General features: G+C 47.7%; 1 protein-coding gene across 1 annotated transcript; it reads right to left on the bottom strand.

The window, feature by feature from the left end:
* Positions 1 to 2,131: 2,131 nt before the first annotated feature.
* Positions 2,132 to 8,827, bottom strand: LOC142656550 (T-box transcription factor TBX6-like). Its single transcript, XM_075831479.1, has 8 exons — positions 8,710 to 8,827; positions 5,826 to 6,078; positions 4,971 to 5,238; positions 4,667 to 4,813; positions 4,079 to 4,149; positions 3,501 to 3,574; positions 3,020 to 3,311; positions 2,132 to 2,689 (listed from the first exon to the last, which is right to left on the bottom strand). Exons 1-8 carry the CDS (start codon positions 8,825 to 8,827, stop codon positions 2,359 to 2,361), a joined length of 1,554 nt encoding a protein of 517 aa, XP_075687594.1. The 3' UTR covers positions 2,132 to 2,358.
* Between the last annotated feature and the right edge of the window lie 3,488 nt (positions 8,828 to 12,315).

Here is a 12,315-nt window from a genome sequence, read left to right as displayed (position 1 = left end):
TGGATGTTAGCAAGAATGCTTCACGTTCCTGACAGCAAGCAGTGATCTTGGAATTGGTGAGAAAATTAAATTCTAATGAAAGTTACAGGCCTATCTCAGCGGTGTGAGGTCTCTGGGTGTACAGGGTGCATCATGTCACCCCTAATGGGTGCTACTGGCCGTGACGGCCTGGGCATCCAAAGCGTTGCACCCCCAATCCCAGTGTAAGGCCGCGGCACAGACGTCCCAGTTTGATTGGACGGTGTTATTTAGGCAGTCGTCTGGCGTCGTACCGCAATGTTACTTGGTGCTGTACTGGACGCCATTAGAGGGTTGTCAGGAGAAGTTATTGCTCACGGCACCAACAAAGCCGTCCCTGACACTGTAAACCTTTGGCTGTAGTCTCATTTTTGCACACTAGATGGCAGCATCACACAAGGGCCACACCCAACAATGCTGAACTCTCAGTGCAGCTGTTTAGGGAGGACACGGTGCGATGCTGCCCCCTGCTGATGGCTTTCAACTGAGCTGCTGTGTGGTTGCTAGGGATACAAGGCCTAAAAACAATCTGACAGTCAATGTGGTTGTCAGGCAGCAGCTCCCGAGCCACCAGTCTGTCTGCTACAAGGCAGAATTACCACTGACATGGTGGCAGAGATGTAAACCTGTCACATATGCCAAGCGGAAATGTCTGCCCCCTAGAAACATGTCAGACGTGTCCTGAACGCGCGGGGACGTTCTCTTTAGATTTCCCACAAACTGAAGTCGATCCCAGATCACCAATGATCTTCCTCTAGTGGGATCTGTTCCCATTTTCTAGCAAAGTTGTCATGTGATCTGTCTCAGCCAATCACCTGAGGGCATTAGTCCATGCTGGAATTTGGGGGTCAGTTTTCAGGGTTCAATACCCACTAATCCACTGTTACTATAGGATCAATTAGATGCCCAAATTTAAAGAGCCCCTTCCAGTATATGAGTCTCGCGGAGGTGTGAGAGGGGAAGTTTACATCTTCCTGTCAAGTGGGGGTCAGGCAGCAGTGATGTGGGGGTGTGAAAACAGATGCAGTGATGGGAGGAGGGGGAGACAAATGGTGTCTGTAATACAGGGAGGCTGCAGGTGTAAACAGGATGATCCTAATGAGCGGGCATGGGCCAGGGCCATCGCTGCAGGGTGTTACATTACCATCCGGCCTGGGAAACTACAACTCCCAACAGGTTCTCTCAGGGGCACCTTGCCTTTCAATGGTACACTTATAAACTGCGCTATCACTTTAAGACCGAGCCATCCTCTTCTGACTTGCTTTGGCAGATTTGCCTCTCAGGACTGTAGGAAAGCTGAGTGTCGGAGCTGTCCTGGCGGCCTTTGTGGTTGTCACTCAGCTTTACGGGTTAAAACACAACGCACTCGGTTTAACGTCTCATTTTAATGCAAAACATGTACAGAAAAAAGTATAAAAAAAATACTGATAAATAAAATAACAGATAGAGACGGAAGAGGCGAGAAAAGGGAGAGAGAGAAGTGGCCGTAGGTGGAGGAGGGTAATGTAAGGGCAAACCAAACGAGCTGAATGCATCTATTGTTCTCTGTGATCAGCCACTTCAGGCGGGGGAGAGGTTGACTATATTGTTCTGCAATGAGGAACTTCCCCTCCCCATGATCACTACTTCATGCCGCTTATCTCCAGTGATGAAGATCTCCAGAGACATTTACATCGAAATCTGATCTAATGTTTACGACTGCCGCTCCTCTTATAACGCTCCTGCACCATTATAAACTGCTTACTATAGGGGCACTGGCCCTTTAAATCTAGTTTAGTCTCTACATAGAACAGGACTGATAGACGGCATGTGACTTCTCAATTACAAAAAGTTTATCAAAAATATAATCTATACAGCGGTTTACAGGTTAAATCTACACATAATTCTCTTGTACTGTTTCTGAGTTACATTATGTCTTATACTCTAGTCACATCCAAAGCTGCATTTACTGTTCTGTTGGCTGCTGCATTGCAGGAGATGTGACCTATCTTCCACAATGTAACACCCTGGAGCTTGATCTGCACCATTGAACCAGCAGGTGGCAGTAGAGAGGTGCGAGGCCTTGCAACATGAGAGCTAACGATTGTGAATGCAGCTCTGGATGTGACTGGAGTATGACATGTACCTGCGGATTAGTACAAGATAAGTAAAGCATCCTCCTCCTTAGATGCAGACTTATCCTGTGGCTTCAGATAAGAATGTGCCCGACCCCCAGCAGGTGAAGCTGCACTTGGGGTGATGTATATGGGATCAGCACTCGTCTTGGGCGCAGTAGATTTCTTCTGGTGTCTGACGGGGATATCCCATAATGTCTGGTATCTCTGTCTCTACACGCAGCGATCACATCCAGCCTCCCCCGGAGTACAGACGCTGAATCTGAGGCCCTGAGAACTGCAGTCCTAGTTTAGGTCCTGAATTGGGGAGGAAATGCTGGAATCGGAGGTCGGAGTTCTTTGGGTAACCGCGGATGCCCCCTTCCTCTTCTCGACCTGGTGGGGGAATGGCGCAGGAAGAGGGTCCATAATCCCCTACACAGGCCATGTCCTGTCCGTAAAGCCTGTACTCTGATTGGCCGTCATACAGCTGGGGGGGTTCTTGTGCTTGGAATGTGGCGGTGAAGCGTTGGAGGCCGGATGGGCGACTGACCCCCGGGGCCTGCGGGTCACTTTGGCTGTCGATGGAAAAGACGTTACATTACAATCCAAAACCAATTTTTTCTTATTGTTCCTATTCATTTCAGAACTTCCGTTTTGTGCCTACATGCAAACCTATGTGTCTCCATGGTAACAGACTACAAATAAACCCTGTGTGTATTAGATCCGGCAGCCGTGACTTATTCTCTTCCATCTGTCCCCAGCTTCTTATCTACTGAATGTACAATAGGAAGCAGGAGCAGATAGGACGGAGTGTGACATGGCTCTGCATAGGAGCTGTATACATAAAACATGAGGAGACTGTTAATCAAGGCTATTTGCAAAGGTTGACTCCGATCTGTACCCACCACGTGTACATGCTGCCATCTCGGCCGGCTGGCATCTCCGGGTAGGTTTGACTTTCTGGCCGCAAGAAGTTGTCACTAGTTTGAGGGTTGATCTCCAGGTTGGCTGCTTGCTCCTGATTGGATGTAATGGGGAGGGGAGAAGGGTCTGCTGCCTCGGTGGAGGGAGGCGTTGGGTTTGGTGGGGTGATTAGGTGGAAAGAACAATCTGGACTGGGGAGCGGCAGAGCAAGAACCCCTCCTATATCCAGGGTGGAGTCACAGGGTCCTGAATACAGCGGCCGCTTACACTCCGCTGCAAGGGGCGAATAAAAGAAATGAGAAATAACCGGCCGGCCACAGACAAAACAGACATTTTACGGGCTGCAAAAGGTTTCTCGCCCACTGGGCATTATGGCCGTCATATTGCCTGCCGCATATGACAACACACAGAGCAACAGCGCCACCTGGAAGTACTAAACTGGGATAAGACATTATTACCCACCTGGCGGATACGACTCCTGTTCCTCCTCCTGCTCTGCGCTTGTCGGTTTCCTCTTCACCCGGACGGGGCGATCCCTGCAGGGAATTTATTATAAATGACGTTACAATTGTTATTTCCCCCCCAACCTAAACTGGCGCCATAGTCCCTGTCCACCATGTCCTAAACTGGCGCCATAGTCCCTGTCCTCCATGTCCTAAACTGGCGCCATAGTCCCTGTCCTCCATGTCCTAAACTGGCACCATAGTCCCTGTCCACCATGTCCTAAACTGGCACCATAGTCCCTGTCCTCCATGTCCTAAACTGGCACCATAGTCCCTGTCCACCATGTCCTAAACTGGCACCATAGTCCCAGTCCACCATGTCCTAAACTGGCGCCATAATCTCTAGTTTATATGTCCTAAAATGGCGCTGGTAGTTTTTGGTCGGCCATGTTTGACCTTCTCCTATTGTGTCCACTAAAGCCCATCCCCCGGATACATGGTGCCATGTCCGGTATCTGCTCCCCCTCCATTCACCAGTCCGCGGTGATGACTGCCACTGAAGTAACTTTCATCCGTTTATATATTGGTCACTCCCACCTCTTATTCTTCAGACCGTCTTCCCGGAAACCTTTTGCAAAAGGGTTTGTCTGGATCTTGAGCTGCGTTATCTGCAAGGAGCAAGAAAGATATTACAACCTGAAAGAACCACCGGTATGACCCAGCCGACCACACCAACTAGAACGTCCATCTGTTCCTGGTTTCCCTCTCTGCAGACTATTTCACTTTCCAGCTGTTGTCAGCCATTTTGGAATCTATGGAGAACTGTCTCTTGTCACCCGGTCACAGAAGCTGCATACAAGTATACACAAACCTGTCTCCTCCTTTTCTCTATCCATGTCTGACAATCTTGTGTATATATCCCACAGTCCCACCCCTGTGCTCGATCCGCGTACTTGAATTAATTCACAAGTAGGAACCGACCACCCACATGACAGCCCACATTCTCCCTGGTTGATCGCAGTGCAAACCTCTTCTCTTAGGGTTTCCATTCATTTCAGTGTAGACAATATTATAATATTATAAGTAATTGCGGCTATTTAAAGGGGTTCAGTTCGATGTTGGGGCTCTGGGCCGTGTGTACTGACACCCCATATTCTCCATGGTGAATCCGCTTCCTTTACCAACCTTCTCGTTCTGGTACGCGGTGACAGTCAGGAACATGGTCTCTGGGAATGTGAAGGAGGAGCAGCCGCCCCATCGGCGGCTGAACACATCCTGGGCTCGGACGATGTGGAAACGGGGCTGATACCGGTGCATAGAGTGCAGGATAATCTGCGGGGAAGGAGACAAAGATACAAAATAATCAATATATAGGATGGAGACTGTAGACCCTAATTCTTAATCCAACGTCCTCACCCCATGACGGGTGGAATTGCTGTTATGGCCATGACTGGGGACGACTGTGACAGCCGCCATATGCAATACTCACATGACCCATTTGGTCCAGGGTGTTGTTGGTGAGCTTGATCTTGTGGAAGGAGATGGGCTGCTTCATCCAGTGCGAGCCGGGCGCCGGGGAGTCCGGGTGGATGTAGACTCTCTCGGGCAACCTTGGCTCTGCTCTTCCGCTCGGCTCCCAGTGATCTTCCTGCCACTTGTACCGGGAATTGTCCACCGGGACGATGTCAGCAAGGAGGACGTATTTACCATCTGGCTCCAGGCCGGTCACGCTGATCTTACACTGCGGAAACATTCTCCTGCAGGAGACGCGAGGAGGAGATGAAGGAATATGGAGGACCAGGTGAGGAACGAGATGATGGAAACATATGGAGGCCACACTTGGCCCTCTACCGCCTTCTTTCATTGAAGCATTGACAACCCTTAAAGGGAACCTGTCGCCAGTGCAATGTCCATTATATTAGGGAAAAATATGTGGGTGAAGTTATACCCTAAAAATGGCTTCCAATGGCAGTACGGAAACGCACCCTATGGGTCAATGGGGCTACACGTTCTTTTGTTGACTCTGGTCTTAGGGTTGAGGGAGACGTAGTCGAGGATGTTGTAGGGCCAACATGGCTCATTGGGGGGGTCTAGCGGCTCATTGGTTAAAAGGGCACATCTTATAAGGACCCCCTGATCAACACGTAGGCTTCTCTTTTGAGGGGCAATTCCACCCATTGGTTTAGGGAGTTTCTGGTCCATCATCACAGTGAAGCCCTAATACACAGGACGACTTCCCAACCATGAGGCCCCCATGGATTAAACTTGTTTTCCCAGAATGCTCCTCTTCCATATTCCCCATCCGGACCTTCCCCAGGTAATCCCCTCCCCCCCGTTTTCTCACCTCCCAGACTTTGTAATAATCATTTCGGTTCCTATGGCGTGAAACTGTTTCCAGAGGTCGTGGTTTTCCAGGTTCATCTTCACATTCCCGGGAAGTCGGGGCGCCTCACAAGGGGGCTGCGGCTGGCCAAACCCCAGAGCGGGTCCAGGGGGCAGGGAGAGCGGCGTGAGCGGTGCTGCTCCCAGAATCCTTTGGGAAGTATCCAGCGCTGTAAAGAGACCATCGTATCGCTGACTGGACGCAACCTCTAGGTCTGTGATAAGGAAGGAACAGGAGATGGTGAATGTAACGTGGGACATATACGTGGATTTCCCCTATAGAAGTCCTAGAGTCGTCCTCTTCTGTTTTTACAAATCAGTCGTTATGGCTTCCAGGGGACGTAGCGCTGACTTGCTGTTCAGGGGTCTGGGAGAGCTGGGTGACAACTGGGAAAGCTTCTATTCTAGGGGGAAATGGTCTGCACCTAGTGGTTTTCTCGCAGGCCTCGCGTCGGTCACAAGCCGGTCTGCTTGACAAGTAGGTGCTAAATAGCCGCCATGTCCTGCTAATTGGATCCCTGCAGAGGGTTATGGTAACGAGATGGGAGGGTTCCTCCTGCTCCCAAATAAATCTAAAACAGGCCAGATGTGCAAAAGACCTGAACTTTATAAAGAACCTTCCGAGCCGTCATATCAATAGAACCGCACTCCAGAACCCCAATAAATACCAGAACCCACAAAACAAGACAAGTCCGTGCCTCCTACATCAACCAAAACCTCACAAATACCTGACGACCTCAACTACTGGACAACTTCAGACCTGAACTTGTACAGTGGACCACAAGGAACGAGGAGTACCAGGAATACAAGAAGATCCTAAATACAAGACCACACCAGAACTTCAGTACTATACAGGACCCACATAGTCACCAGAAGGTCAGAACTTCTTTACTATACTGGACCCACATAGTCACCAGAAGGTCAGAACTTCTCTACTGTACTGGACCCACATAGTCACCAGAAGGTCAGAACTTCTCTACTGTACTGGACCCACATAGTCACCAGAAGGTCAGAACTTCTTTACTATACTGGACCCACATAGTCACCAGAAGGTCAGAACTTCTCTACTGTACTGGACCCACATAGTCACCAGAAGGTCAGAACTTCTCTACTGTACTGGACCCACATAGTCACCAGAAGGTCAGAACTTCTCTACTGTACTGGACCCACATAGTCACCAGAAGGTCAGAACTTCTCTACTGTACTGGACCCACATAGTCACCAGAAGGTCAGAACTTCTTTACTATACTGGACCCATATAGTCACCAGAAGGTCAGAACTTCTCTACTGTACTGGATCCACATAGTCACCAGGAGGTCAGAACTTCTCTACTGTACTGGATCCACATAGTCACCAGAAGGTCAGAACTTCTCAACTGTACTGGACCCACATAGTCACCAGAAGATCAGAACTTCTCTACTGTACTGGACCCACATAGTCACCAGAAGGTCAGAATCTCTCTACTGTACTGGACCCACATAGTCACCAGAAGGTCAGAACTTCTCTACTGTACTGGACCCACATAGTCACCAGAAGGTCAGAACTTCTCTACTGTACTGGACCCACATAGTCACCAGAAGGTCAGAACTTCTCTACTGTACTGGAGCCACATAGTCACCAGAAGGTCAGAACTTCTCTACTGTACTGGACCCACATAGTCATCAGAAGGTGAGAACTTCTCTACTGTACTGGACCCACATAGGCACCAGAAGGTCAGAACTTCTCTACTGTACTGGACCCACATAGTCATCAGAAGGTGAGAACTTCTCTACTGTACTGGACCCACATAGTCAACAGAAGGTTAGAACTTCTCTACTGTACTGGACCCACATAGTCACCAGAAGGTCAGAACTTCTCTACTGTACTGGACCCACATAGTCACCAGAAGGTCAGAACTTCTCTACTGTACTGGACCCACATAGTCACCAGAAGGTCAGAACTTCTCTACTGTACTGGAGCCACATAGTCACCAGAAGGTCAGAACTTCTCTACTGTACTGGACCCACATAGTCACCAGAAGGTCAGAACTTCTCTACTGTACTGGATCCACATAGGCACCAGAAGGTCAGAACTTCTCTACTGTACTGGACCCACATAGTCATCAGAAGGTGAGAACTTCTCTACTGTACTGGACCCACATAGTCAACAGAAGGTCAGAACTTCTCTACTGTACTGGACCCACATAGTCACCAGAAGGTCAGAACTTCTCTACTATCCAGAACAGGAGAACCACACCAGAGCTACAAAAATAAAACCTTAAAAAACAATAGATCCAGCGGTGTAGGATCTTATAAACTGTAAAGAACCTAATCACAATCTCAAATATACTAGACCAGAACCTCACAAATAAACTGGACACACAGAACCGGCAATATCAAACCTCAAAATACACAAGAACCTCAGGACATTCCCTCAAAAGAAATGCAGATCCAACGTCACCCGTATCCGCAGCTCAAAGACCCAAATGTTTCAGGACATCAAGTAACCTGCCCCATGGTTCCTACGGGACAACCTAAAATATCAAGCCCAGACGTGTGAAGTCTCCCGTCCCTGAGAAACTTGATGGTCACGGACATGGGCAGATGTCTCACAAATGGTTGGTCATCTATTGCCACTCAAGACCATCAGAAACCCACCAGAGTATGAAAAAGAACCTCATATCTACTGCAATATATGATACAAAATACAGAACATACATGTAGCATGAGAGAAGGGTCATGTAATACATCGTCATAGTGATCTCCTGGTCAAGGGAAGACATGAGGAACCTCAAGAGATGCCTCCAACATCTACTGGAAGTCATGTAAGAAACCCTACAAGGGAAAGTCCCCCATAACATCACATACCTGTGTATCTGTAGGGCTCATGGTGCCCGCCGGCAGTTGGGTAGTTTGGTGGCAGGGCATGGGGTGGTCTCATCGCATATGATGGTCCATATTGCTGGAATATATCTGAGTGATACATGGTTTGTAGGTATCAGAGTAGGAGCTTCATGAAGTGAGGTAGAAGACAACCAGGATCCTTCTGATGTGAGGCCAGTCACTAGTGTGAGGATAACACATTGACTCATCCTTAAAGTCCGCCCTACACCTTTTGATGTGGGACCCTCCTGCTAGGTGAGAGGGGGCAGCTGGGGGAGGTCTCTTCACACATTAGGACTGAATTAAACTTTATTAAGGGGTCTTTATGGCTGTTCTGAGCCTCAGTTTGACCAGTTGTCAGGAAATGCAGAATTCAGGGAGAGAAGAAGAAGAAGAAGGAGGAGGGGCGGGAAGACGGAGAAGAAGATGAGATGTTTAGAATGAACTTGATGTATCCAATCCGACTGTTCCGTCCACAATCCGCAGAACGTTCCGGTCAGAGGGAACTTTCTAATGTGACAAGTCATTATAATCGGTTATTTGAGCCAATTGTTTGTGGATCAAAAATATCTCAAGATAGTATCACACACGAGAGGCTTAGATACACAGCCCAGATGACCGTATTACAAATAAGGATTAGATACAGCGGCTGAGAAGATAGTATCACACACGAGAGGCTTAGGCTCTTTTCACGCGTGTGTTGCGGTCCCGTTCTGACGTTCCATCGGAGGTTTCCGTTTGACCCGTAGTTTTGCCGGAAGCAACAGTGTAGTCGACTATGTTATTGCTTCCGGCAAAACGACGGGTCCGGTGCACAAAAGAGGCAAACGGGAAGCACGGGCACCGGCTCCGTCACCATTGAAATCAATGGTGATGGAAACAGAAACCTCTGGTATCCGTCGGTGTCAGTCTGTGACTAATCAGGATCCCGTTCTGCCGGAAACCTCCGACGGAACGTCAGAATGGGACCCCAACGCAGATGTGACCGAAGCCTTAGATACACAGCCCAGATGACAGTATTACAAATAATAGGCTTAGACACCGCGGCTGAGAAGACAGTATCACACATGATCAGCTTAGATACATGGTCCAGCAGACAGTATCCCAGAAGACAGCCTTAAAAATTGCAGATCAGCAGACAGTATCACATAGGATTGGATACACGGCTCAGCAGGCAGTATCACACATGATAGGATTAGATACACGGCTCAGCAGGCAGTATCACACATGATAGGATTAGATACACAGCTCAGCAGACAGTATCACACAGGATAGTTTTAGATACACGGCTCAGCAGGCAGTATCACACATGATAGGATTAGATACACAGCTCAGCAGACAGTATCACACAGGATAGGATTAGATACACGGCTCAGCAGGCAGTATCACACATGATAGGATTAGATACACAGCTCAGCAGACAGTATGATACATGATAGGATTAGATACACAGCTCAGCAGACAGTATCACACATGGTTAGGATTAGATACACGGCTCAGCAGGCAGTATCACACATGATAGGATTAGATACACAGCTCAGCAGACAGTATGATACATGATGGGATTAGATACACAGCTCAGCAGACAGTATCACACATGATAGGATTAGATACACAGCTCAGCAGACAGTATCACACATGATAGGATTAGATACACAGCTCAGCAGACAGTATCACACATGATAGGATTAGATACACAGCTCAGCAGACAGTATCACACAGGATAGGATTAGATACACGGCTCAGCAGGCAGTATCACACATGATAGGATTAGATACACAGCTCAGCAGACAGTATCACACATGATAGGATTAGATACACGGCTCAGCAGTCAGTATCACACATGATAGGATTAGATACACGGCTCAGCAGACAGTATCACACATGATAGGATTAGATACACAGCTCAGCAGACAGTATCACACATGATAGGATTAGATACACAGCTCAGCAGACAGTATCACACAGGATAGGATTAGATACACAGCTCAGCAGACAGTATCACACATGATAGGATTAGATACACAGCTCAGCAGACAGTATCACACATGATAGGATTAGATGCATGGCTCAGCAGACAGTATCACACATGATAGGATTAGATACACAGCTCAGCGGACAGTATCACACATGATGGGATTAGATACAGCGGGTCAGCAGACAGTATCACACATGATAGGATTAGATGCATGGCTCAGCAGACAGTATCACACATGATAGGATTAGATACACAGCTCAGCGGACAGTATCACACATGATAGGATTAGATACAGCGGGTCAGCAGACCGTATCACACATGATAGGATTAGATACACAGCTCAGCAGACAGTATCACACATGATGGGATTAGATACACAGCTCAGCAGACAGTATCACACATAGGATTAGATACAGCGGCTCAGCAGACAGTATCACACATGATAGGATTAGATACACAGCTCAGCAGACAGTATCACACATGATAGGATTAGATACACGGCTCAGCAGACAGTAGCACACATGATAGGATTAGATACACGGCTCAGCAGACAGTATTACACATGATAGGATTAGATACACAGCTCAGCAGACAGTATCACACATGATAGGATTAGATACACAGCTCAGCAGACAGTATCACACAGGATAGGATTAGATACACAGCTCAGCAGACAGTATCACACAGGATAGGATTAGATACACAGCTCAGCAGACAGTATCACACATGATAGGATTAGATACAGCGGGTCAGCAGACAGTATCACACATGATAGGATTAGATACACAGCTCAGCAGACAGTATCACACATGATGGGATTAGAGACACAGCTCAGCAGACAGTATCACACATGATAGGATTAGATACACAGCTCAGCAGACGGTATCACACATGATATGATTAGATACACAGCTCAGCAGACAGTATCACATAGGATAGGATTGGATACACAGCTCAGCAGACAGTATCACACATGATAGGATTAGATACACAGCTCAGCAGACAGTATCACACATGATAGGATTGGATACACAGCTCAGCAGACAGTATCACACATGATAGGATTAGATACACAGCTCAGCAGACAGTATCGCACATGATAGGATTAGATACACAGCTCAGCAGACAGTATCACACATGATAGGATTAGATACACAGCTCAGCAGACAGTATCACACAGGATAGGATTGGATACACAGCTCAGCAGACAGTATCACACATGATATGATTAGATACACAGCTCAGCAGACAGTATCGCACATGATAGGATTAGATACACAGCTCAGCAGACAGTATCGCACATGATAGGATTAGATACACAGCTCAGCAGACAGTATCACACATGATAGGATTAGATACACAGCTCAGCAGACAGTATCACACAGGATAGGATTGGATACACAGCTCAGCAGACAGTATCACACATGATATGATTAGATACACAGCTCAGCAGACAGTATCGCACATGATAGGATTAGATACACAGCTCAGCAGACAGTATCGCACATGATAGGATTAGATACACAGCTCAGCAGACAGTATCACACATGATAGGATTAGATACACAGCTCAGCAGACAGTATCACACATATGATTAGATATACAGCTCAGCA

This window comes from Rhinoderma darwinii, chromosome 6, assembly GCF_050947455.1.
Source record: "Rhinoderma darwinii isolate aRhiDar2 chromosome 6, aRhiDar2.hap1, whole genome shotgun sequence".
NCBI classification, from domain to species: domain Eukaryota; kingdom Metazoa; phylum Chordata; class Amphibia; order Anura; family Rhinodermatidae; genus Rhinoderma; species Rhinoderma darwinii.
Note: the sequence above shows the minus strand (reverse complement) of the source record. Positions and strands in the feature narration are given on the sequence as shown.

Bases quoted from the DNA above. Each gene is read 5' to 3' on its own strand.
- LOC142656550 (XM_075831479.1), bottom strand. From the start codon at position 8,827: ATGTATCACTCAGATATATTCCAGCAATATGGACCATCATATGCGATG. The intron at 4,150-4,666 runs GTTGGTAAAGGA...TGCTCCTTGCAG, and splicing joins CCGCGTACCAGAACGAGAAG to ATAACGCAGCTCAAGATCCA. The intron at 2,690-3,019 runs GTGGGTACAGAT...TTCCATCGACAG, and splicing joins GATGGCAGCATGTACACGTG to CCAAAGTGACCCGCAGGCCC.